This window comes from Ursus arctos, unplaced genomic scaffold (genome assembly GCF_023065955.2).
Source record: "Ursus arctos isolate Adak ecotype North America unplaced genomic scaffold, UrsArc2.0 scaffold_2, whole genome shotgun sequence".
NCBI lineage: Eukaryota > Metazoa > Chordata > Mammalia > Carnivora > Ursidae > Ursus > Ursus arctos.
The window spans coordinates 15030333-15058265 of NW_026622874.1; the positions used below are offsets into that span (position 1 = coordinate 15030333).

The 27933-nt window shown below is 35.3% G+C and overlaps 1 protein-coding gene across 9 annotated transcripts in view; it reads left to right on the top strand.

Moving 5' to 3' along the window:
* Positions 1 to 27933, top strand: part of RABGAP1L (RAB GTPase activating protein 1 like) — a 722910-nt gene that overhangs the window by 72799 nt on the left and 622178 nt on the right. For all 9 annotated transcript variants that reach the window (XR_007191366.2, XM_057315476.1, XM_044387902.3 and 6 more), the window contains 4 exons: positions 7096 to 7306; positions 9315 to 9489; positions 16686 to 16843; positions 18031 to 18141. Coding sequence is in view for 8 of the 9 variants with exons in the window: in XM_057315476.1 (XP_057171459.1) it covers positions 7096 to 7306; positions 9315 to 9489; positions 16686 to 16843; positions 18031 to 18141 (655 nt within the window). In the remaining variant the exon portion in view is untranslated. The remainder of the gene's footprint in view (positions 1 to 7095; positions 7307 to 9314; positions 9490 to 16685; positions 16844 to 18030; positions 18142 to 27933) is intronic.

The window sequence follows — 27933 nt, forward strand, 5'->3', positions numbered from 1 at the left end:
AATTAAATTATTAGACAACACATTTTAACATTAAAAAACCAGATATCATACTCATGGGGTTTCCTCCAACTGGACCATTAGTGTTAGTGACTCACTATAAATACTCATAGGTCTCAATATATAGTCAAACTCATAGCTAGGATTAAGTTCAAGGGAACTTAAGCTAAACATTTATGTATATATATTTTAATTAAAAATACAGGATTAGAAACAGTTATTACTCATTGTGCTTTGCTTTATCTTTTGAATTTCTTAAATCTCCACCCCTTCCAAAAAGCATACCAGAGCATACCAGTATCACATTTATATAGTTATATTTTGGTTAATACATTAATTGAAAGGAGGAAATACCTCTTAATCTTCTAATGTAGCTCTGATGGGTTGTTGGAATTAATTTTTGCAATGGCTTATGATTCTAAGTATATATGGTAGGGACCCATGTACTGTGTACTTTTTTGTTTCTCAACACTTATTACAGTAACTATATTTTTAAAAATGTATTTTTCACTGACAGTCTCGGATAAGAAGAAATTTCCTTTGCTTTATAAGTAAGTTTTTAGCATTCTTTTCTAGTTATATATTTATAGTTTTTATTTTTAATAGTATAACATTGGAATGTTCTTGTCCATCTCAGAACTCACGTTGAAATCCTAACCCTCAAGGTGATGATATTAGGTGGTAGGACCTTTGGGGAGTGATTAGGTCATGAAGGTGGAAGGAACCCTCATGTTTGGGATTAGTGCCATTATAAAAGAGATCCCAGAAAACTAGCTTGTCCCTTCCTCCTCTAAGGACACAGTGAAAAGATGCTGTCTATGGCCCAGAAAGTGGGCTCCCACCAGACACTGAATCTGCCAGTGCCTCGATCTTGGCCTTTCTAGCATCCAGAACTGTGAGACGTATGTCTGCTGTTTATAAACTACCCAGCCTGTGGTATTTTTTAATAGCAGCCTTAACAGACTAAGACAAGACATTTCAGGTGACTTTTCCTAGTTGCAGTCAACACAGTTTTGCTTAACAGAATTATTGTGGTTGGTTTAAAATGACACATAACTTCAATGGCAAGGAGCTGTCTGGAAATCATCTGGATTTAAATGGCCTAGAGTGAACATACTAGAAGTTATGTTGGTTTTTGTTATAAAACTAGACAGATAAAAGCTTTTGTTTAAACATCATGATAACTTATTCAATTTTGTCATTTGATGATCTTATATCCTGGCTGCTTGGATGCAGCTTGAACAGAGAATCTTTGCTAGTTTATTGCAATGTACTAAAATACTGCTTGGATGCAAAGATGAGTCTTCTTACACTCTTTGCCACTCTTTCTGCTGAGGCAAGGATGATGGTGTTAAAGAAGTATGAGTTGAATAGGGCTGAATTTATATTTAAGTGGGAATGAATTCCTTACACTGGTGTGTGATTTTACTAGGTCTAGAACTGTTGCATTGGTAAAAATATTTTGCTATTTGCCTGCTTAACTCAGGATCTCCACTAGTCATAATTGGACAGTTACCAATGAGTTTTGTCTACATGAAGGCTGCAGTTATAATACATTTAGTTGTGGATGGGAGAGGGACTAGGTGGTACCCAGGATGGTGTGTGTTTCCATGATAGGTTGCTGAAAGGATTACTAGCCTTAAAATTTTTTCATTTATTTAGTGATTAATTCATTTGATATATATTGTCTAGTCTTTTAGACACTGTTAATAAGTGCTGTGAATAAAAAGAGGGTAGAACAGTTTCTTCCCTTGAAGAGCTGATATTTTGTATAATTAAATGCAGAATGAGAACTACATTGTTCTTTTAATTCATCCTATTGTAGACCTTTCATAGAGGTTAAGACATCATATCTGAAGTTCAGACCTGGGTTTGAACGCAAGCTCTGTCTATGGCTCTATGACCTTGGTCAGGTTATTTAACTTCTCTAATGCTTAGTTTCCTCATCTGTAAAATAGAGATAAAATAGAATCTACCGTATAGGGATAAAGGAGGATTAAATAACATCATTCACTTTTAAGTATTTTGTAAAATGCCTGGCACAAAGTAAGTACCAAATAAAATACCATCCTTCTCCTCCCCTCATTATCCTCCTCCTCCTCCTCCTCCTCAGTGGTATTGGAAATATTGTACCTGAAAATAAAATCACATAAACTTCTAGGTCCAAGCCCAATAATTACAGTACACATCTGCATAAAATGGGTGTGGGGCAGGGTGTAGGCTTTTCACCTCCATTGAAGCGCTTTAGTAGTAGATCCTGGAGATGTCTATGGGGCAATGTCCTTTTGAAAAGCATTTAGGTAGTTCTTTTCTTTGAGCTCTTTAAATATGTTATTCTATTCTTGTTTTCATAGTTTCTGTTGAGAAATATGCACTCCTTTGAATATTCATTGTTTCTCTGTTTGTAACATGCTGTTTTTTTCTGTATACTTTTTATTATCTTCTCAGCAGTTTGATTATATGGGTTTGTTTTTTTTGTTTTTTATTTTTATTGGAGTTCACTGAGATTCTTGAATCTGTAAATTTATATCTTTCACCATATATGGGAAGTTTCCAGCCATTATGTCTTAGAAATATTTTTTTTCTGCATCAGTCACTTTCTCTTCTCTTCCTAGGAGTCAGACAACAAAAATGTTAGGTATTTTCATATTATTCCACATTTTCTGAGGCTCTCTTCATTGTTTTTTTCCAATTTTTTCTCTCTGTTCTTCAGTTTAGGAAATTTCTTTTGACCTATGTTCAAGTTCACTGACTCTTCACTCTCCATGCTTTTGAGCCCCTCTACTGAATTTTTAATTTTAGATATTCTATTTTTCTATTCTTAAATTTACTTTGGTTCTTTTTTCGTTTTCTGTTTCCCTGCCAAGGGTTTCAATATTTTCATTCATTTCAGGTGTATTCACCTTTATATCATGGAGCATGGTTATAACACCAATTTTAAAGTCCTTGATAATTTCCACAACTGCATACTCTTGGGATTGGTATCTGTTGATTCTTCTTTCCCTTGAGAGTTGGTTACCTTTTTCTGTTCTTTTGTTTGTTTGTTTGTTTGCTTTTTAATTGGATTATTTTCCAGACTTTCTGAATCTTATGTTTTGAGATTCTTTTTCCATAAAATCCTCTGAAGAACATTGGTTTTATTTTATTTTAGCAGGCAGTCTACCTGGTGATGTCCAGACTGCAAGTTTTATTTTCCTTTCTGGTTCCAGTGTCACTTCACTTCGCAGAACTTTTGCTGTGCTTCTTTGGTTTGTTATACACATATACAGCATGGTGGTGAGCCTGAAACTTGTCTTAATTCATATACAAAATTAGGGATTACCTTCTCCTCAACTCTCTTTCTTGGGATTTCTCCTACACTCTGGGTTCCTGGAGCCCATTTGAGCAGAAAGACAGATTTCTCACTTAGAGTTTTTGTTTTGTTGTGCTGTCTAGCAGTCTTGCATGCCTGGAGTCTACTCTAGGACAAAGTGGTAAGAGAAAAGAGAAAAAAATAGTGGAGGTTTCCTTTTCTATTTTTGAGTCACAGGAGTGTACCCATTTGCTCCAGTGTTCTAGACTTTCAGATGGGTTTTTTCCTCTAAGTTTGAGATGTCTTTGCCCCCCCCCCCCCCCGTTCCCTTTCCCCCATTTCAGTGCAGCTTTATAACTGGGGCTGGCCTTATGGTAGAACTGGGAGAGAGAAAAGAGAGAGAGAGGAAACAAAACCAAAAACATGTCATAATTCCCCAGACACTGTCTGGTTTGCAGGCACATTTCTTTTACAGTTTTGTTGTTCTTGGTACAGTTCTGCAACTGGGACTGCCCTTAGGTTAAATCTGGGAGATAAAAGATGGGGGGGAAAAAAGAAACTCAACACTATACTGGTAGTTCTTCAAGTTTTGACTCTTCTCTTTAATCTTAATTATTGTTTACTTTTTTAAAAAGAATTTTTATGTACTTTTTATGTCCTGTTCAGTGTTTTTAGTAAAGAGATAATCTATAGCAGTCTTAGTACTTCAGCTTGACTGGTTCTGCCAGGTTTTGCTTTAGGTATTTTGAAGCTCTGGTGTTAGGGGGCATAACCACTTAAAATTACTATGTTTTCATGATGAATTGACCCTTTCTCATTGTGAAATGTCTCTTTTCCCCCTGTTAACATTCCTTGTTTTGAAGTCTAATATTTCTGATATTAATAGTTTTCTTATAACTAGTGCTTATTGGTATGTCTATTTTTTAAAAGAAATTTATTTCTAGTCTCTTTGTGTCTTAAAGTATGTTTCTTGTAGATAGCATATAGTTGAGCTTTTCTTTATTTATCCAGTCTGATGAACTTTTAATTGACCAGGGGTCAGCAAATTACTTCTCATGGGCCAAACCCTACCCACTACTTGTTTTCAGTATGGCTTCCAAGGTAAGTGTTGTTTTTACATCTTTAAAGGGTTGAAAACAAGTCAAAGGAGAATAATATTTTGTGACACATGAAAGTTATATGAAATTCAAATTGAAAGTATCCATAAATTAAGTTTTGAATTTTGTTAAAAAAAAAAACTGTGGAAGGCCATTTCTTTCTTTTTATATAACTACCTGCATAATACCCCAATTTTTTCTTGGTCCACAAAGCCTAAAATATTTATTAATATGGCCCTTTATAGAAAAAGCTTGTGACCCTTGTCTTTGACCATTTATATTTAATGTAATTTTTTACATGTTTGGATATAAGTGTACCTACTTTCTTGTTGTTTTCTCTTTGTCCCTTTTGTTTTTTGTGTCTTTTCCCCCTTTTCCTGATTTCCTGTGGATTGAATATTATTTAATATTTTATTTTATCCCCATTACTGGTATATTAACTGTATAATTGTATGCAATCGTATACAAATTGTATAATTTGTTTTATTATTTTAGTGCTTGCTGTGAGGTTTACAACTCAAGTCTTTAATAGGTGTATGTTTTAATAATATACCACTTCATGTATACTGTGAGGATCTTCCGTTTCTTTTCTTGCAGACTTTATGCTTTTGTTATCATTCATTTTGCTTACATATGTTACAAATTCTACAAAGTACGATTTTTTCACTTTTAAAAATCTGTTATATTTTAAAGAAATGAAAAAGCAAAGAGAAAATCTTGCCCTCATATTTATGACTTCTGGTGCTCTTCAGTTTTCCTCTAGTATCATTTTCCTTTATCCCAAGGAACTTCTGTAACATTCTTCTTTTCTTCTGCAATTTAGAATCTGCTGTTATAGCTGCTCAGGGAGTATTTGATTTCACATCTTACATTTTTTAGCACTAGAATTTCTTTTGGTCCTTTGTCCTTAATTTTTTCTCCTTGTTTTGTTAGATGTTTTTATTTAAATCCTCAATCGTATTTATGATAGTTATTTTGAAGGCTTTGTCTGTTTATTTTGTCATTGTCTTTTTTGGGATCAATTTCTGTACTGTTTCTCTATTTGGGGTTTACAGAGTTATATGAATCTGTCAGTTACACAGATTAGTAGAATATTTTTTTTTCAAAAAGCTTTTTTGCCTCTTTTTTCTGTTATTTTTTTTAGTAAGACTCCAACTACATATAAGTTAGACCTCTGAACTACTTTATCTCCCATGCTCATCAGTTCCTGAAACATGGTTTAATCATAGGATCTTGCAAATAACTGTTGTGTGCTTGCTAAGTTAACAAAAAACACATATAGTAAGTCTAGACATGTTAGCATTCAGCCTTAACATGTATTTTTGTTTTTTTAAATTTATCCCTTTTGAAATACAGCACATTGAACTGATTCAAAAGGGGAAAAAACATGTTTCAGTGATTGAAGAACATGGTAGATGAAGTAATTCATTTTGAATGGGTTTAGTTTCTTAATAGAAGAAAAGTAGGTGGTGAGGTTGTTATAGTATAATATTCAGGAGCTGGAAATGGCTCTTGTGAATTATTTATTAATATCCTATTAAGTGGAATCCTGGTAATGAGGATTTGAGCCTGGTGCAAGGATCTAGTTCGGGTGAGACAGGCATGCTTGAATATGGGTAATGGGAAGAGGTGGAGACTAGCTCAGTGTGGGTTTCAGGTGGGGATGGAGAGAGTGGCAAAGGCAGAATTTAATAGTACCTGATACATGCAGATAGATACTCTCTAACCACAGTAGGCCTTTGCTGCATGCTGTGCTTAGAATTTTCTAAAGTGAACAGGGTTTTTTTTGTTTGTTTCTTTTCTTTTCTTTTCTTTTCTTTTCTTTTCTTTTCTTTTCTTTTCTTTTCTTTTCTTTTCTTTCTTTCTTTTTTTTTTTCCAAGGAAACTCATTAATAGGGAGAGGAGAATTAGGGGAAGCAATCATAGGATCATAGGAAGCAATCATAGGATCCATTGGAATACTTATATAGTTCATAGAGGTCAACAAGCCAGGAAGGAGCCAAAAAAGGGATTGCTTTTGTTGTTCTTGGTTTGAGATGTTACATCTTAATGTTGTTTACTTTTTCTTGGGATGTTGGGCTCCTTAATAAATTTGGTGCTATGCAGGATCTTTATAGCCAAGACAGACTTTCAACTTACTTTAGTTTTATTTAATCCTCATTATTTTTAGGCTACTTCACCCTGCCTTTATTAATTTTATTTTTAAAGGTTTTATTTATTTATTTGAGAAAGAGAGAGGGACAGGGAGAGCACGAGTAGGGAGGAGGGGCAGAGGGAGAAGGAGAAGCAGGTTCTCCACTGAGCAGAGAGCCTGACCTGGGGCGGGATCCCAGGACCCTGAGTTCATAACCCGGGCTGAAGGCAGATGCTTAACTGACTGAACCATCCAGGTGCTCCCACCCTGCCTTTAGGGTAGTTTTTTTCTACATCATTTGAACTCTGTATTTTTGATTTTTTTTAAATAAAAACTTAATTTTTTTTTCTTTTCCTCTAAAGAAGTTATAGCTTAAGGAAGGTAACGCTTTGAGAGGCTTTGAAAGTACAAAATTTCAGAACTCCGAATTAAGATGTAGCATAAACATCAAAAGAAGTGAAAACACAGACCAAAATTTTGTTTGCAGTTTTTCATTTGTTTTTGGGTGGTAAGTGAAATTATATGGTGAAGTTTTCCATTAACTTTTGAGTGGGTATGTGTGTGTTTTTCTTCAGAAATTTCTACACCCAGACCATCTTCTCCAAGTGGATTACCTGAAGAAGATAGTGTTTTATTTAACAAACTGACCTACTTAGGATGTATGAAGGTTTCTTCCCCACGTAATGAAGTAGAGGCTTTACGGGCGATGGCAACTATGAAATCTTCCAGTCAGCACCCCTTTCCTGTTACTCTGTATGTGCCAAATGTTCCAGAAGGTTCTGTGAGGTAAGCTCTAATCTTTTTTTATTTCCCCTAGACATGTATGAAATTTCTTACATGGATGATGTTATATCATTAATCAGGCTTAGGACTTACTGTGAATTCACTTTTACTCTGTAGAGATGAGAAGTAAACATGTTTAGTCTTATACTGTGTTGCTTATTTATGAGAGGCTTTTCTAAAATTATGCTTAGAATATTATAAATGGAAATAGAACTTTAAACATACCTATAATTTGTGTTTCTGTATTCAGAAGGAACATAAAAACCTGCCTTCCCGTTGTCATATAACTGCGGTTTAAGAATTAGAGTGAGCCATAGATTTTATACTTTTTACAACAGACTGGGAAGAAGCAAAATGGCTTTTTCTCTTATGCTTAATTAGGAATAATACTGTCATCTGACTCTTGAGTTTTTTTAAATCAGATCATGTTCTCCAACACTCAGTGGCCTCTAGTCACACTTGTGATTATATATTAAAAAATCCTTACCATGTTTGGCCACTGATAAACTACTGCCTTGACCTGATCTTTTACCCTTCTCTTCTCTCCTTACCTCTCTTCTGTCTTGCTCTATATTCACTCACTACATTCCAGTCATAATAGCTTTGTACTTTCTCAAACATCATGATTCCTACTACAGGACCTTGGTGTATTCTCTTTCCTTTGCCTAAGCAATCTTTCCTTAGTTTCCCAGTGGCTTTTTGGCTTCTTTACAGTTTCATTTCAGACATTTTATCAAAAGAAGCCTTCTTTGATCGAATCACACGTAACTGTTCCTCTTTTTCCCGTTATTGGGCCTTTTTTTTTTTTTCCTCCTTCATGGCACTTTCTTTGACTTGGCATTTATATTTTTTTGCTTTTTGGTTTATTGTCTAACTTCCTCACTAGAATATAAGCTCCATGAGAGCAGATTATTTGTATTTCTCTGTGCTGTAGCTTCAGTGTTGAGAGTAGTATCTGGTCCATAGCAGGTTTTCAGTAAATGTTTGCTGAACGAACAAATAAAATGAACCAAGTCTTAGAAATTAGGTTGAATGTATCCTGAACCTGTAATATTCCCTGAAGGCCAATTTAGTCTTTTTTCAGACTCTTTCTGAAATGCCTTATTCTCTAAGGTTTAGAATGTGAGAAAATGTTAGCTTAGTTCTAAGTACTAAAATAATAGCAATATAAATTTATAAGGTTTGGTAATGCTTTGAATTTTTCAGGAAAGGGTTTTGTAGATACAGTATTTATATGATATTTCTCAAAAAATGTCAAAATGCCTTTTAAAGGTATCTTTTTAGTTTCAAAGTGCCAAATATACCTTGACAAAGGCTTAGCGTTTTGACTTGCCTCTTTATTCCTACTGGGTACCCCTTAGTTTCATAGAGAGATCCTGACATGGTCTTGAGATTTTAGATCAATCTAGGGCTTAGGATTTACATAGGGAAGGTCAGAGACTTATTTACTCCTAAATCCCACAAACTCCTTTTACTTCTTAAATTCTGTTAAGTTCAATTTTGGAACCACTCTGACCTTTTTTGTTTTGGGTAAGAGACGTCTTGGTCAAACAGTGAACTAGGTCTTAGATAAACTTACAGGTACTGTTGTAGAGAGAAATGAGCGCTCCAGGGATGGTCTGTGCTATTCTGTACTAGTATTCCTTTTGCCATAGCAGAACAAGGCTAGCAATTGGGGATGGGTGACATAGATTTTACCAGGCAGTGTGTACTTGGCTTTGGGAGTAAACGAATTGCATCGTAGGAGATACAAAAATTAATTAATTGTCAAAAGAAGTTGAAGAATTTGTGTATGTGTGTGTGTATGTGTATAAATATGTGTATCTGTATACGTATATACACACAGACACATATTATACACAAACATAGCAAAATATTATTTTAATACATTTTTATAGCCAGTTTATTTTTGTGAGTTTAAGATAATTATATGTCATTAGTATAATAGAACTATTTGCTTTTGTTCTTTGGTAGTTAATATTTTATCTTATTTTTCGTCACTGTTCTATAGAATTATAGACCAATCCAACAATGTGGAGTTAGCTTCTTTTCCGATCTATAAGGTGTTATTCTGTGCACGTGGACATGATGGGACAACAGAGAGCAATTGCTTTGCATTTACAGAGAGTTCCCATGGTTCAGAAGAATTTCAGATACATGTTTTCTCCTGTGAAATTAAAGAGGCTGTAAGTATAATATGTTGTAGCAATTTGCTATTAAGATGAATTAGGGTAATATTTTTGAACCCTGGTCTCACTGTCATATGAATTAGTACGTATCACCATTTACTCTGTTACATGAATTTGGAGTAGATTTCTAAAGAGAGAGTTAATATTTGTAATGGCATAGAACTAAATATGAAAAGCTACATCTGATAACTATGCATTAAAGTGGTATCGTAGATAGGGCACTCTCAGTTTAACAGATGTAACAGAAAAATCCTACTTGATGAGCTCTCCTCCTACCTTACCATGGTAGTAATTGCTGAGGCTTAGAAGGGCCTCTTCTGTTATTTATTCCAAGTTGACTGGTCCATGTGACTTTTTAAAAAGCATCTATAACAAAACATATTTTTCTGCTGGACTGACGTCTGCATATTGCTCTCACTTCGACATTGGACTAAGATTGTGTCATAGATACCTGTGGTTTTCCCTGGTGGTTATTTGTTACGTGCATTCACTCAGAGGATGACTTTTGCTCTATGGAACTGCCCTAATTAAAAATACAAGTCTCACCTATAGGAGGGGTATCAGCTTGTAGTTTTTTGAAGATGCTAGTTATGTTCCTCTTAGTAATTACTAACTGGTGGTTTATTCTGAGACTGGAGAAGTGGTTGTTAAATACATGGAGAAATTGCCTTCTTTTCTGTATTTGTTGGATTCTTCCCAAATGAAAAATAGGTTGCACTTAAAAAAAAAATTCCAGTATAGTTGGGGTGCCTGGCTAGCCCAGTCTGTAGAGTGTACAGCTCTTGATCTCGGGGTTGTGAGTTCGAGCCCCACATATGGTGTAGAGATTACCTAAATAAATATAAAAACTTAAAAATAAAGTTCCGTTGTAATTAGTATGCAGTGTTATATTAGTTTCAGGTGTAATTAGGTTGTACTTTTAGAACTTTAGTGCTTACAGCCATTTTAAAGGCATTAATACATGTGTTTGGATGGACAACTCTAAGGTGTGTTTGCTTTTGGAAATATACATTGTCAGCAGGAAATGCTAAAAGCAGCTGTTCTATTTTCTGTTTACCATGAACATAAACCATTGTATTAACAGGACTTCTTAGAGTTTATTTCTGGCGACAACATGGAAACTCACAGTAATGTGTGTTCCTGTGTGTTTGATACTAAGCATGAGGGATATGTCAATTCTTATGCCCTGGTGACTAATTTTATTTATACTAAAATGAACATGCATAGACACACATAATTTAGATTGTAGCCATAGGAGCCAGAACCCATGTCTGTGTAAGAAGTACAAGTTAGTTTTTTGTTTTTTAAAAATACGTCTGAATCTATTTCATGCCAACATTTCTATATTTATGTATATACTGTCATCTTGGTCAAAGGTGTGATAGGAGAGTGAATGAGTAGAAGTGTGCCTGGCACTTAGGAAGCAGTGTCTCGTTGAAAGAATGTGTGTTTGTGAATGAAGGGGTCTATTTCTGATCCTTACACCTCCACTACAAAAGTGAGGAAGCAGAGGGTAGAGATCCTGGCATTTCATGTTGGCAGCGTTTAACAGACCCGTGTGGTTTCTGGGTAATTGGTGCTTAACAGCAAGGAGATGAACTTTGAAGACCTGGAGAACCTGCTGCTTGGAGAGGTAGAAAACACTGCTGCAGAAGGAAATGGAAAGGGACCTGGCTTGCAAGCATTTTTCATAATTGTCACGGTATGAAACTCTCTTTTTGGATTATAACATCCTCTTGTTTATGGGTGGGGGAACCGTATGTCATTTTTGAGAGCTATAACAGTGGGTAAGCAGTAGACAGAGCTGTGGGGAATTCTCAGCCTGACCATTTTGGATATGGTATTAAATAATATTAATTGTATTTCTAGAGTGGATATTTGGTACACTGCAGGTTATCAGAAAGTGATGTCCATGTATTATTTAATTTTTTTTTTTTAGAGTACGTTTTTGGAAGTGTTCTGTTATGGAGCATTGGTGGCAAAATTCATTATTTGAAAGAGAAATACATGACATTTGTCATTAAACTTTATTATGAGAGATATTTCTAAATGAAAAAATAACCAGTATAAATGTAGAGCTTATGCCAGGCGCTGTGCTAATAAGCATTTCCTTGACATTCATAAAATCTCTATGATATAGATAGTATTTATTTTGATTAGTTATCTGCTCCTCTGCCTGGAGCAGTTCTAGTTTCTAGCTGTTGTCCAGGTATATTATTAGTAGCACTCCATCTTATTCTCAAATGAGTTCTGGTATGGCTGATAAATTGTATGGTTACCCTTTGTTTATCCCAAGGCTAAGAGAACAGACAATAGAGCTGGGTTTCAAATAGAAGTCTCTGACTCTGAATTCCCGTACAATTTTCAGTAACAACTTTCCTGTTGCTTAAATATTATAAAAAGCAAATAGGATTTTTGTTTTCATTATTTTTTATAAAGGTATTTATCATTCATATAGTTTACATTCCACCCACCTTTGGGTTTTACCCATGCCTTATACAGAAGATGTCTAACATCTTCCTCTTTCCCCTCAAAAAATTATTACCCATTTTAATTAATCTGAAGTCTTTAGTTGCATTTACTGGTTGTCTCGTTATCTGGTTCCTAGGTTTCTTGTTCTGTGGTGAAGACACAACTTTAGTCCTTAGTTTTTGGGTCCCTCTTGATGGGCACAGACAATTGGCAAAGATAGTTCAGGAGCAGGTAACAGACACTTACTGCCTAAATATGTTCCATGCAGCAATGTCACTCACTTGGTTTCTGTTGTTTGCAGAGTCTCTGGATGGGATCTGAAGAAGTTGATCTGTTAAAAGCAAGAAGACATCTTAACTTCTCAAGCAGGAGTAGCAGCATAGCTGCCCGGACCAACTATCACTGTGATGCTCTTATTTCACCCTAAAATCCCACAAGCAGCAGGCACCAGTAGTGTTAGGGGGAAAGCCGGTGAAGGTCATAGCTCTGAGGGACCTGGCATAAGGATTAGGTGTTCCCACGGAAGGGTTAGGATACATTTGACTTGATAGACCCTGGAGATTCATCTGTAGGACTCTGCTGGAGTAGATCTTGATTACCTATAGCAAGAGTTAGGGAATCTTACCTGAGGTATCTTGATGTTGATGATTTTGTTCAGGGAAAGTGATGTACTGTGTTTCTGCCGAAGAATTGCAGAGAAAACAAAATATCCAAAAACAGTGAAAAAAGCCGGGGAGACACATACTCTTGTTGCATCTTTATGGATACGTTGTACAAAACTCTTTGTAAAGATATTTTTAAAAGGCTTAGTTGACTCTCTTTCAGAATTTATTAAGTCAGTGTAACCAGTTTCCTCAAAACATTTGATGTTTGTTGTTTATGTATTTTAACATACTTATCCATTACTAGCAGTTCTCAGTGTTACATTTTAGAAGCATGGCTATTATCTGGTGTTAAAGGCATTCAGAGGTATTTCATGGTAAATATCAAGGGTATCATTGGGAAGATCTTCATTCTTAATGCACTGTTTTTTGGCGGGGGAGGGAGATTGCTGAAATGTCACTGTATAAGAGAAACCTTATTCCTTGTATGGGAAAACATTATTTCTAAACATACTTATTGAGATAGCATTTTAGCAAAATGCCTTATTTTGGATGCTAATTCTGAAGTTATATTATTAGTGTTTTCCATAAATATATTTATTTTTATAATTTTTAAAAAGTTTTTTGTATGAGGGTCGCCTGGGTGGCTCAGTTGGTTAAGTGTCTGACTCTTGATTTTGGCTCAGGTTATGATCTCAGGTTCCTGAGATGGAACCTCTTGTTGGGCTCTGTGCTTAGTGGGGAGTCTGCTTGAGTTTCTTTCCCCTACCCCTGCTCGCATCGTCTCTCAAATAAATAAATCTTTAAAAAATTTTTCTTGTATGATATGCCTCTTATTTTAGTTCCTTTCAGTGAGTTATATATTTGAACAATTTGTTTCTAAAAATTTAACGCATTATCTTTCAGGGTGCCCTTTGTAGAGTAATTTTTCTGTATTTCTTGGGTGAACATTTTCTTGATATATGGTATTTTTAAAAGAGTTATCTTTCACCAATATTAACGAAAAGGCTTTATCTTGGAAAAATTGGCTGTATTGTTTATTGTTAGTAAATACCTTTTTGTTTAATAGCATTTTTTTTGGAGTATTTAGATGTAATACATATTTGAGAATTTGGAAAATACAGAAATAAAGAAAAAAATGAGAAGTTACTAAAAATTCCACCAGACTTAAGATTTTGGTGTATCTCCTTTCCACATATCTACATGTGCTCTCCTCCTACCTCTTCATCAGCAACAACCCCAACAGATACTTTTGTGTTTAATTAGTACTTTCTATAGGTATAGTCTTCTGGGGAAAAATTGTACTGTATTATTTGCAATAAAGCCTCCCCTTCTGCAAAGAATATGCCTATTCTAGATTTTTGTGTGTGCGTGTGTGTGTGTGTATGTTTAATAGTGTGACATGTATAGAAATGTTTACCATGGTGTATGTTTTTAATAGTCTTTTCATGGTGTAATTGGTCACCCAATTTGTTTTAATAACTATGGACATTGATAATCATTTTTTCTGAAGATACTGTACCTTACCAATCCTTGGGTCACTGTTCCAGCTATTCATAGACTCTAGAATTCACAAATGATTTTGACCTAGTTGTTGGGTGAGAGTAGCAGCTGTAAGACATGGTGAGGATTAAATGCAGTTTGATTGCTGTTAATGTACTGTTGTGTCCTACCTCCAAAAAGAGAGAAGTGTAGTCTGATTTCCCCAGTCCCCATCATTCTTAACTATGCTGGCTCAGCCCCATATACTTAAAAACCTTTTTAAAGAGAAATTGCTGAGCCTTGCTGTCTACTTTAGAATGTGCCAAGCTCCTTGACTTTTTTGGCATGTCCTGATGTGTCAGGCTTGCTGATAGCTCTGACGTAAAGAAAATGAAATAGTTAGAAGAAGATATGGGAGAGGCAAAGAAAGAATGAATGTGGTTGGGGTTTGACTCAACCAATATATCAGCACTTACCTATAGGTATTCCCCTATATTTACATATAATATATTCTTAGAAATACGCTGAAGTTCAATGTGTAAAAAGTAAACAATAGACTTCACATTTTGTTTGGTGTTAGGAAGGGTGAGTACTCAACTAAAAGTAGTTTAAAGCTCCTATTTATACTTTACCTTGAGTCATACTCTTCAGTGACTTTATTTCTAGTGTGTTCTTTGCTTCTGAACACTTAAATTTTGAGCTAAATCAAATAAGTGTCCATTTGAGGCTAAATGTTTCTGCTTTTGGCTTACCTAATGATTCCTTCTTACCTACCTGAAGCCCATTCAACTTAGGTGTGCTGGAATGTAAGCACCATGGTCACTGCTGTATCCCTACCACCTAGAATAATACTAAGTATACAGAAGGCACTCAAAAAAATACTTATTAAATGAATGTGTGAATTCATTGTCTTGTGAATTGTGTAAGATTTGAAGCCTGCAGTTCTTATTTATATCAATCCTTTGTTGCTTTTGTTGTTTTTACTCATTTACATAAAATTATAATGGGTAACATTAAAATATTTAAAAAATTTCACAAGCACTGTGGTACAAATGTGCTCCTGCCGGATGTGAACTTCAGGTTGTCAGGCATCGTTCTTACACAGTTAAAAGTGTGTAAGTCAGTTAGTTAAACTTAATTTGGCAATGGAAAGGCAGTTTAGGGTAATCATTGATTAGTAGATGTAAGTGTGGCTATGGGAAGTTTGAGGACCACTTATTTTTGTTATAGACTGTATATGAGAAAAAGGTAGAATATATGAACATCACAAAAACAGAAAAATGAAAGACCCCATGCTTTAAGAAATTCTGTTGGTGTAAGTGGTCATTTCAAGCAAATGACAAAATATTATAATCTTAAACTCACATAATTCAGTGAATAATTTGAATTCACTTTATTTAAAGGGAAGAATTTCTTCGTATTTAGAGAAGTCTCTTCTATCTCCCAGTGTGAGAATATGTAAGACCTTTGTTAAACTCTTCTTATTTCATCTTGGTTTCATTGTTCAACCCATGGGTGACCTGAGAAATTTGGAAGTTCTTTTGTGCTTCAAGCTTACAATTTTGAGATGGTGTGTCGCTTCTTTTGGAGCCAAGGAAGAGAATGACTTCAGAAAAGTGTGGGATCTAGAGTCCTTCTCCACTTTAGGGCAAGAGTCTAAGCCACTGATATAGATATTTTTATAGTAGTCACCAGGGTGGCTTCACACTAATAAGTAGATCATTTCAGCCGGGAATCCTGCAGTGCGTTTATATCACAGCAACACTGAGTAACAGCATTTGAATCTCTTTATTTTTTTATTTTTATTTTTATTTTTTTTACATAGAAATTTTATTTTATTTTATTTTATTTTTTTTATATATTTTTTTATTTATTTTTATTATTATTATTTTTTTTAATGATTTTTATTATATTATGTTAGTCACCATACAGTACATCCCCGGTTTTCGATGTAAGGCTCGATGATTCATTAGTTGTGTATAACACCCAGTGCACCATGCAATATGTGCCCTCCTTACTACCCATCACCGGTCTATCCCATTCCCCCACCCCCCCTCCCCTCTGTAGCCCTCGGTTTGTTTCTCATAAATCACGTTATCGTGTCAACTTCTTGCTCAAACCAGTGTTTACTTTATTCTGTGCCTGAGTATCCAGCCCTCTGAAGCTGAGGGAAGTGAAAAGAGAAATTGAGAACTAAGGCTAACACCTCGTTTTGTGTGTTCATTGGAAAGATTTAGAGGCCAGCACCATTCTGATGATTTTATTTTGGGATTCATTCATTGCAATATGGTATATTCTGAGGCCTATAAACATCCTTAAATAAATACAGCTCCTTTAGTGAACTTCAGTTAGTTAAACCTCCTTATTACCATGTTTAAATGATAAGAGTTGAAAGAAGCAAACTGTATATAACATATAAACATAAATACATAAATATAAGCTTATATAAATATAAGCAAGCAATGTATATAAAATGCCATATATATAATATGTAGAAACATAAATATGTAAATGTATGCTTAGACTATGCTGAAGTATGTGACCATGGGAAGTTACAGATTCAAGAATTAGGAGAGAGGGGTATCAAAATGCAGTTAAAACCTTTGTCTAATGGTATTCCATTTTTTTTTCTTTCAGGTAAGCAGAATTTTATATAGTTTCTGTACAGCATTCAAACGTTCTTCCAGACAAGTGTCTGATGTGAAAGACTCAGTTATTCCTACCCCTGACAGTGATGTGTTTACCTTCAGTGTCTCCTTGGAGGTAAAAGAAGATGATGGAAAAGGAAACTTTAGGTGAGGTTGTTTGGGAAGAATTAAAATGGAATTGTTCCTGAAATATAGTATTGGTTAATATAAAGCTTCCAGAAGCTACACAATGTTGGTGTAAAGCTTTAACATGATAAAAAAATATTTGGCAGGTGTATGAATATGTTTCATTATTCTCATGCTTTCAGATATTTTATGTAAATGATTTTCTCAGTATTTAAGAATAGTGATATTTATTATAGAAAAATGTAGTAAAATAATAAAAGCAGAATAAAAAGGTATGGTTTTGTCAGCCACAATCACTTAATATTTGATTTATTCCCTTTGTTTATTTCTAAGGGATATTTTTATACACTTGTATATACATAATTTTTTCTTTTAACTTTGTTATGTAAGAATTTTTCCATTAAAATGTTCTTAATCAAAATCCTTTTCAGTGGTATCAATAGTGTGTTGGGTGGTTTGATCATCATTTAATTATTTTCTTCTTTTGTATATTTAGAATGTTTTTCTTGAGTTCACAAATAGATTATAGAGCACAGTTATGCTCTTTAATGATCATTTATGTGCCTTTCATTCTAACAATGATTATTAGGTAGATATGTTGTCTGTTTTTTATAGGTACAGACATTGAGTCTAGGATAAGTTGTTCAAGGTATTTTTTTTGTTTGTTTCAGATAAGACATTTATTGTCTTAATTAATTCTTAAGAATAGTCAGTCTGGCCTAGGCTAGAATTGACGTTGTCCCTAATCCATATCTCTTTGTCCATCTTTAGTTATATTTACTTGAGTATGTTACAGTTATCTCAAATTTTAATGTTTAAAAGCAAACCCTTCCCACTTTGCTTTGCCTTGGGTTTCAGTGTGTTAAAGGCTCTAATGACCACACGGCCAGCCAAACCAGAATAGTGGGTCTAAAAAAATAATTAATCTATGTTCCTAAATTTGTTAAATTTAAAATCTAAAATTGAAATTATGTCATTTAAGGAATCTCGGTTTTAACCTTTGTTAGAGATAAAGTGTAAGGCCCTTATAAATCCAATTTAAAAATTAGTGACTTTGTTTTGCTGGCTATAAAATTTGTAGTTAGCTGCTCTGGCAAGATGAGAGTATAGAGCATCTTAAGAATCCTCAGAATAGATTCTAAACCTTGGAGTAGATTATTTTATTGTGTTATTGTACTGATAATTTCTGTTCTTTTTGCATATTTCAGCCCTGTGCCTAAGGATAGAGACAAATTTTATTTCAAATTAAAACAAGGAATAGAGAAGAAGGTTGTAATTACAGTGCAGCAACTTTCTAACAAAGAATTAGCTATTGAAAGGTAAGCAGCTTGCTCCTAAATGCTATCAAAAACTTGTATTGACATTGCCGTTGTGTTTCAAGAGACATACTATTGAATCTCTGCTGTATTACGCACTGTGACTTTTCACCATATTTTAGTTTCTCCATTTAAAAATGAGAATAAGAATCACAATGCTCTATCTACTTAAATAAGTTAGATGTAACTGGTTCACTGAAAAATCTCAATCGATGGGGAAATAAACATGAAATTTTTTTCCCCCAGTAATAACTGCTTCAACCCTATTTGGTTACATCCCTTTTTCCTGCTGTTCCTTATTCATGTATAAGACAAATACCTTAAATTCTCAATCATCTTTGATAATGAAAAAGTACATTTAGTTACTGGGATCTCAGGGGCTTAAAAAAAAAAGATGGATACATATCTTTTAAATGTATAACCACACGCACATATATACACATGTGTGTACATTTATGTGTTTATGTTAATACTTGATCATATAAAAAAAATCTTGTAGGAGAAAAGATACGATAAGCAAAGAATAACAAATGATAGTTCTGGAAAAAGTATTTGTACTGTAAATGATGGATGAAAGGTTAGTATCTATAACATACAGTAATTTCTTAACAATTTGCAGAAAAAAAAGGGAAAACAAGAGTATGAATCAGTAAATTATAGGAAAGCTATTCACCTGGCTAACAAACACATGTCCCTATTCATGAATAGACGGGGAAGTGTAACTAAGGTAGCAGTAAGATAACAGGTTGACAGAAATGACACATAGAGCTGGTGGGGATATGGGAAAATGGTGAAGCGTGTGTACATCCTTTCTGAAAAACAATCTGGCAACATCTATAAAATTAAAACAAAAAACCCCACTTATAATTGGATGCATCAGTCCCATTCTAGGGACTCTGTCCTATTGAAAGAAAAGTACTCCTATGTAAGGACATAATTTTAAGGATATTTATTATAGCCCTTTTTATAGTGGCAAAAAGCCAGAAATAAAAACAAATGCCTTTTCACTTAGCTTTAAGAAGTGGGAGCAATTGGTGATGGTCACAAGAGAAAGAAAAGCCTCTTCATTAAGACTGCTGTAGACGGATGATCTCTTCTTCCCCCCCCCCAATTCTGTTGACTAGGATGAAGGTGGGGGACACTTGAGGTGCTGGCTGATGGCATCTTGGCCACCTCTGTCCCTTTTAAGTCTTGGAGAAGGTGTCTGGCTTCCGGTTATCTCTTTAGAATGTTCTTTAGAATGTCAGGAATTTAGCTTTGCTTTGTTCCCACCCTTGGGTTTTCTTGTTTGTATCCAGATTATAGGAAAAATGCTGCTATCTAATTCTGTCTTATAATTACAGTTGTCATCTTTTCTCCTTTCTTGGTGGTATAAAAAATAGTGGTGAGTCATAAAATTAATGAAAAATAGCTGAAGACTAAAGGTATTGTTGATTTTGAATGTTTTAGTCCTAAAAGAATGATGATGAGAATTTTTGTTGTTAGCAGTAGTTATGCAGTGTTTGAATCTTTTTATTTGAAAATAGGCAATTTCACACTTATAGACAAGGTAAAAAAAATAAAATTGGTACAGAGAGCACCTGTATACTCAATCACCTTTTGGGAACATTTTACCCCACTTGCTTTGCACCCACTTTCTCAATCCCTCTTTTTTCTCTCAGTCTTTCCCTCCCTACCTGCTTACCTACCTGCATACACACACCCACATAATCGTTTTTCTGAACAATTTGAATAGGTTACGTACATCATGGCTTTTTATTCCTATATACTTTCTTAGGAAATGTATATTTCCAAAAAATAAGGATAGAGATAGCACTTACATAAGCACGTTATATGTAGCAACTTCCATAAATTTAGCATTCATACAATACTTTTTTTCTAACCTGCGATTTGTCTCCGTTTTTGTCAGTCAACCCAGTAGCATCCTTTCCCTCTCCAGTTCAGGGTTCGAACTAGGGTCAGAAATTGCATTTAGCTGCCTGATGTCTTTGGCTTTCTTTAATCTGGAAACATTTCCACAGCCTTTCTCTTATAACATAGATGTTTTTGAAGAATACACACATTTTTCCTCATTTAAATATAGCATTGCTAATTTGGGGTTTATCTGATACTACCGTGTGATCAGATCCAGGTTATTTATTGCTGCATAGGTGATGTTTCCTTCATAGTGCAGCACATTTGGAGGTGCCTGATAACCGTCTGATAACCATCTGTCCCTCATTGGTGGTGGTCATTTCGATTGCCAAAATTCGATTGTCAAAATGTCTGATTTCTCCACTGTAATTCCTCCCCCTCCCTTGCATCTATTAAGCAGTCTGTGGGGAGATACACGAAAATATCCTGCTTCTCACCAAATTTTCTTCTTGAGTTAGTATTCATTCATGGTTCTTATTCTTGTCTGATCCAGTCTTTACTGTTAAGAATGCAGAATTACAACTTTCCATCTCCTGTACTTTCTCTAGATTTGGCATTCAGCCCTTGCCATTCTAATGTAAGCCAAGGATCTCCCTTCTTTTCCACTTATCGATTTATTATTGGTATAGACTCCTGAATCTCTCTCCTCCCCACTACAATACTTTATAATTCACTATAGAACTTATTGTTGTCCAGAATTTGCCACTGGGAGTCCCTTCACATCCTGCATCCTTAAGACATTCCCCCAGAACTTCCTTTCTGGCATAAAAAAATCAGCTTTCCATTTAATAAGTCTGTAGTAACATTGGCAAAGAAGTATTAGGTGTTGAGTTGAGTAATTTAACTCTTAGTAATCATTATTGAAAAATTTTGGAGTTCTGTGATTAATGGTATAGTATGTCTCTATTATAGAGGCTTGTACTGTGCTTGTATATGAGGCAGTCCTTCCTTTTCCTAATGAGAAGCTCCAAGTTTGGTCAACTTGAAACCTTGATGCATACAGGCAGGATAGTTGAATGCATACTTAATATTGTTTTCTTCGTTAGCTTAAACACATTTACACATTCCAAATATATTACACAAATATATTACACAAAATAATAGCTTAGAAATGGGGCTTTTTGCCCACTCATATTCAGAAGACAACCTCATTCAGACTCAATCATCTTTAGCGGCAGTGTCTCCATCATTTTGAGCAATTCATCATCATTACGTTGAGCAATTTTAAGGCATTTTTCCAGAGCTCATTATCTCAATCTCTGCTTAAGTTATCTGAGATAAAGCACTTTTTTGACCAGTGTATATTGCTATCACTAGAAATTTTACCTAAGCTACAGGTGCCTATTTGTGTAGCATTAGGATTATTTTTAAAAAATTTCATTCCATATATAACCACTTACTGTATTGCTTTTATTTTAATATAATTAATCTTGATGATACTATCTAACAGCTCTGGGTTCATATATCTAGCAGTAATTACTAAACCCATGCTAAGTTTCTTTGCCTCCCCACCCCTTTTTTAAACACATTTTGTCTGATAACCTCGATAAATATCCAAACTAAAATTGACTGAGATTGCTTCAGGCTAAGGGTTCTGCCACATACAATACTTCATGCAGCATAACAGACAGAATTTCCTGTGATATGGGAGACTTTGTAAATACTTGGATTTGTCTTTTTTGGAAAAAAGAAACCTTTTATTAGATTGTATGTTGTATTTAAGGTTTAAATTACAAAATGTAAATGGTGGAATTTAAGGTAATCCACTAGGTGGCAGTCTTGTCAAGAGAATTCTTAACTCTAGCTTAAACATTGCTGCTGACAAAGTTTGTAATAGAAAGACATTGGTGTGGAAAAAACCCAAATTACATAATTTTGGCTTATCTTCGGAAAGAGGAACTGATTTATCATTTTCAAAAACAACTTTTCATTATGTAAGATTTCCAACATATACAAAAGTAGACAATAATATATTGAACATCAGAGCACCCATCACCCACCCCAAATGCTAATTTTCAATGTTTGAACTTTTTTCAAAAAAAAAATTTTATTCTAAAAGAATCCATTTCTCTGTGTATTCAGGGGATCACGCTTCCTTCCTATGTAGATATATAGCAAATTATACTGAGATTTTCTGTCTTGATTTCTTTGAAGGCAAATACCATGTCATCTATTTCAGAATCTCCAATATCTAGCACAACGCTAGCAACACAGAACTTGGTAGTTAGCTGCTTAATTCTTACTTAGCACTTCTGTGCTGGACACGGTTCTAGAGGTGTAGGTACTACTCTCTTCATTGTACACTTGAAGAAACACTTGAAGAAACTGAGGCACGGAGAGGTTCAGTAACTTGCCCAGGTCGTTCAGTTCATATATGAACTGAGTCCATCTGGTTTCAGAATACATGTTCTTATTCTCTGCTGCCTCTTTAAAAACTTGTTGAAAAATGAAGAAAAAGTATATGAAAATTTTATAGAGTATTGACCAAACTCATTACAATAGTAATAGGACACAGCACCTGATAGAATCCTATCCTTAGAATCCTTAGAGAATATGTGAAGATTTCTTTCTTATCTTGAAAATTTCTTTTTTTTTTTTTTCAAAGATTTTATTTATTTATTCGACAGAGATAGAGACAGCCAGCGAGAGAGGGAACACAAGCAGGGGGAGTGGGAGAGGAAGAAGCAGGCTCCCAGCGGAGGAGCCTGATGTGGGGCTCGATCCCATGACGCTGGGATCACGCCCTGAGCTGAAGGCAGACGCCTAACCGCTGTGCCACCCAGGCGCCCCTTGAAAATTTCTAATAGTCTTTTGCTTTTGTCAGTGATCCATGTTAGATTTTACATTGCGCTTTATTTAGGAACTGGACAGTGGAGAGAAAATAGTAACAGCCAACATTTATTGAGCACTTACTGTAATGGCCATGCTACAGTTGTCATAATAACATGTGAGGAAGGCTTTGTAATTATTACCCCATTTTGCAGATCATGAAACAGGCTAAGTAAGGAGCTTAAGTAACCTGGGTCACTTGGCCAAAAACTGGTAGAGCCAGGCTTTAAACCAAAGCCTTCTGGTTCCTGAGTGTGTACTCTTTAAGACTGTACCCAACTAAATGCTGATTGTCCACTGAGTTTAAAATTAATCAAGCCAGTGAAACAAATGAATTGGTATTCTTTGTTATATTTAGCGCAGAATTTGAAAGTGATAATATAGATGTTGGGGTATCCAGATGATTGCTTAGCGACTTCAAACTCAGGGGTACCATGTGCTGGGAGAAAAAGCTGACTGATTTGTAGAGGAGAAAACCAACAATAACCACTGAAGAGAGGAAGCAAGATGATTGTCATCTGAGATGTGTGAGAAGAGCAAGACCTAAACCTAATTATTGTGAACCCCCAGTTAAAATGTTAAATTATGTAGATTCGATCAGGTCAAGCTCTTCTGGTGTTTCCAGAGCAGAAATGGCAGTCATCTCTGTACCTGACCAGCTGACATTTCTGTGGTTTTTGGTATCATCACATCTAGAAATATTGCAGAAAAATTTCTTGCAAACCACTGAATTGACACAGATTTTTAAAGCTTTATGTAATGTTTAAAATACAGTATTACTAGCACAATTACATCACACCCACTTCAGTGCTTTAGATAGATTGTTGGTTATGCTTTATACTTGAGAGGTGAGGGAGAAGTTTCTCAGTTTTCGCTATATTAATTTTCTGACTAATATTTTGTAATAAAATGATTCAGGACAATAATACAATATATACTTAGCAAATGGGCCTCTCTAAGATTTCCTAACGAGAAGTGGTGTTTTAATGATGATAATTTCAGGCCTTGTAGAAGGTTAGTTGGGAAGAGATTTTTGGCTTCAGGGTTTATGTCTTTCAAATCACTCTGTTCCTGGGGATCTGCCCTGATGCTCGCTGTGTGAACCAAAATGAAATATTGATACAGCAAGCAGAGTACAATTATTAGATTTGTCATAAGCATATAACTGTTTATATGAGTAACATGGGCCACACTGTGAGAAAGAAGGGATTTCCATGAGTCACTTTGATCCTAATTTTGGGGAATACAACCATTATATATACTTTAAAAAATACATAACACATCATTAACAGAAGGTAGTTTGATCATTTCTGGAGTGATTCAGAGTTGTGCTTGTTTTGATAGTATATGCTGCTTCACTTTTTAATTTGTGCTTTGTGGCTTGCAGCAAAAACCATATAATGAGAAATTAAAGTGTTAAGTACCATACTTCATAGCATGAGTGATTGACAGGTACCTTTCCTTATGTTATTTTCTTGAGGAAAAGATTTCCAAGCTAAGGAATACTGAAAATAAAAATCACCTGGGGCTCTTTTCTCTCAGAACAGTTTTCTAATATGATTTGATATCGCTAGAGTAAGGGAATGGTAGAACTTCAACTGTTTATTATTTTTGGGCTGATCTAATTTGATGTTTGACTATTCTGAAGGTCTTTTGCTGGATTTACCTCGCATTTATTTTTACCCTCACTCTAGCAAGTTACCGTTTTATTTAGAAAGAAGCTCAAGTAACTGACTTCAGGTTGCCTAGATGTTAGTTTGATTTGCATCTTTTATTCTTTTATGGAAATTATAGTAGCTAGGAAATCAAGAGCTTTAGATGTTCTAATAATTTTTCTTAAAGGACATCATTCTCCATCCTGAAATGAGAAAAAATTAGGGATGTCATCCAAAGTCTCTATAATATTTTGTTTTGTTTATTTATTTGAGAGAGAACACGAGCGAGCTTGAATGGGGTGGGGAAGGGAGAGAAGGAGAGAGAGAATCCCAAGCAGGCCCCCATGCCCAGCTTGGAGCCTGGTGCGGGGCTGGATCTCACGACCCTGAGATCATGACCTGAGCTGAAATCAAGAGCCAGATGCCCAACTGACTAAGCCACCCAGGTGCCCCTCCATAGTATTTTAAAAAGCTGTTTTATGAACTTACTTATTGGTCCTCTTTGAGTTCTTTCTTTCTTCCTTTCCCTTTCCTTCCCGAGATCTTTGAGTTTTCTTTTAAGGCAGTAGAAAGATAACTTTCTTCTTCCTTAGGAAAACAGGATATTTCATTGTTCTCTGATAATTTCAAGTGACAATTGGTGAAGAACTATTGGCATCATCAGGTGAATAATTGGAAGCTTCTATCTCTCAGACTGTGGGCTGAACAGAATTTTCAGTATCTTCATTGTTGGCACTCGCACTGTAGAAGTATGTAGATAATGCTATTACTTTTTCAGCATGATATTTTAAGAAGTACTTTTTAAAAAATATTGGTAATGAAAACATTGTTTTCTGTAACATGTTTTATAAGTTGATCTATTCTAGATGTCTTAGAGCTCATCTTTAAGTGAACTTTTAAATTTGAGACAATTATGGACTCACAGGAAGTTACAGTTATAGTACAGAGAGGCTCCATATACACTTTCCCCAGCTTCCCCCAATGGTAACATCATACATAATTATAGTACAGTATACAAACTAGAAAATTTACATTGGTACAATCTGTAGACCTCTATTTGAGGGAGCTCCTTTTGAATCCTGTTAAGTCATACTATACTTCTATAATATAATAATTTCTAAATGATTTTTCCAGTGGTGAGAGATTTTTACTTAGCTTTGATTAATCAAGACAGTTATGAACAGAGAGACTACCAGGTCCTAGTTGAGGAGGGTTCCAGGTTGTTCAAATGTGACAGTAGTTTTTTTTTTTTTTTTTTAATGATTTTTTATTATATTATGTTAGTCACCATACAGTACATCCCCGGTTTCCGATGTAAGGCTCGAGGATTCATTAGTTGTGTATAACACCCAGTGCACCATGCAATACGTGCCCTCCTTACTACCCATCACCGGTCTATCCCATTCCCCCACCCCCCTCCCCTCTGAAGTCCTCAGTTTGTTTCTCATAGTCCATAGTCTCTCATGTTTCATTCCCCCTTCTGATTACCCCCCCTTTCTTTATCCCTTTCTTCCCCTACCGATCATCCTAGTTCTTATGTTCTATAGATGAGAGAAATCATATGATAGTTGTCTTTCTCTGCTTGACTTATTTCACTTAGCATTATCTCCTCCAGTGCTGTCCATGTTGTAGCAAATGTTGAGAACTCGTTCTTTCTGATAGCTGAGTAATATTCCATCGTATATATGGACCACAACTTCTTAATCCAGTCATCTGTTGAAGGGCATCTCGGCTCCTTCCACAATTTAGCTATTGTGGACATTGCTGCTATGAACATTGGGGTGCATATGTCCCTTCTCTTCACTACGTCTGTATCTTTGGGGTAAATGCCCAGTAGTGCAATGGCTGGATCATAGGGTAGCTCAATTTTTAACTTTTTAAGGGACCTCCACACTGTTTTCCAGAGTGGCTGTACCAACTTGCATTCCCACCAACAATGTAGGAGGGATCCCCTTTCTCCACATCCTCTCCAACAATTGTTGTTTCTTGCCTTGTCTATTTTTGCCATTCTAAGTGGCGTAAGGTGGTATCTCAGTGTGGTTTTGATTTGAATTTCCTTGATGGCTAATGATTTTGAACATTTTTTCATGTGTCTGTTAGCCATTTGTATGTCTTCATTGGAAAAGTGTCTGTTCATATCTTCTGCCCATTTTTTGATTTGTTTATTTGTTTCTCGTGTATTGAGTTTGAGAAGTTCTTTGTAGATCTTGGATACCAGTCCTTTATCTGTAGTGTCATTTGCAAATATCTTCTCCCATTCCGTGGGCTGCCTCTTAGTTTTTCTGACTGTTTCCTTGGATGTGCAGAAACTTTTAATCTTGATGAAGTCCCATAAATTCATTTTATCTTTTGTTTCTCTTGCCTTTGGGGATGTGTCATGAAAAAGGTTGCTTTGGCCGATGTCGTAGAGGTTGTTGCCTATGTTCTCCTCTAGAATTTTGATGGATTCCTGTCTCACATCGAGGTCTTTCATCCATTTGGAGTTTATTTTTGTGTATGGTGTGAGATAGTGGTCAAGTTTCATTCTCTTGCATGTAGCTGTCCAGTTTTCCCAGTACCACTTATTGAAGAGACTGTCTTTTTCCCCACTGGATGTTTTTTCCTGCTTTATCAAATATTAGTTGCCCAAAGAGCCGAGGGTCCATTTCTGGGCTCTCTATTCTGTTCCATTGGTCTATGTGTCTGTTTTTGTGCCAGTACCATGCTGTCTTTGTGATCACAGCTTTGTAGTACAGCTCGAAATCCGGCATTGTGATGCCCCCAGCTTTGTTTTTCCTTTTCAACAGTTCCTTGGAGATTCGGGGCCTTTTCTGTTTCCATACAAATTTAAGGACTGTTTGTTCCATTTCTTTGAAAAATGTCCTTGGTATTTTGATCGGGATAGCATTGAAAGTGTAGATTGCTCTGGGTAGCAGGGACATTTTAACTATGTTAATTCTTCCGATCCATGAGCATGGAATATCTTTCCATCTTTTTACGTCTTCCTCAATGTCTTTCAAGAGTGATTTATAGTTTCTAGAATATAGGTCCTTTACGTCTCTGGTTAAGTTAATTCCAAGGTAACGTATGGTTTTTGGTGCTATTGTAAATGGGATGGATTCCCTAATTTCTCTTTCTTCGGTCTCGTTATTCGTGTATAGAAATGCAACTGATTTCTGAGCATTTATTTTGTATCCTGCCACGTTACTGAATTGCTCTATAACTTCTAATAGTTTGGGAGTGGCTTCTTTTGGGTTTTCCATATAGAGTATCATGTCATCTGCAAAGAGAGACATTTTGACTTCTTCTTTGCCAATTTGAATACCTTTGATTCCTTTTTGTCGTCTGATTGCTGTTGCAAGGACTTCTAGTACTATGTTGAATAATAGTGGCGAGAGTGGGCATCCTTGTTGAGTTC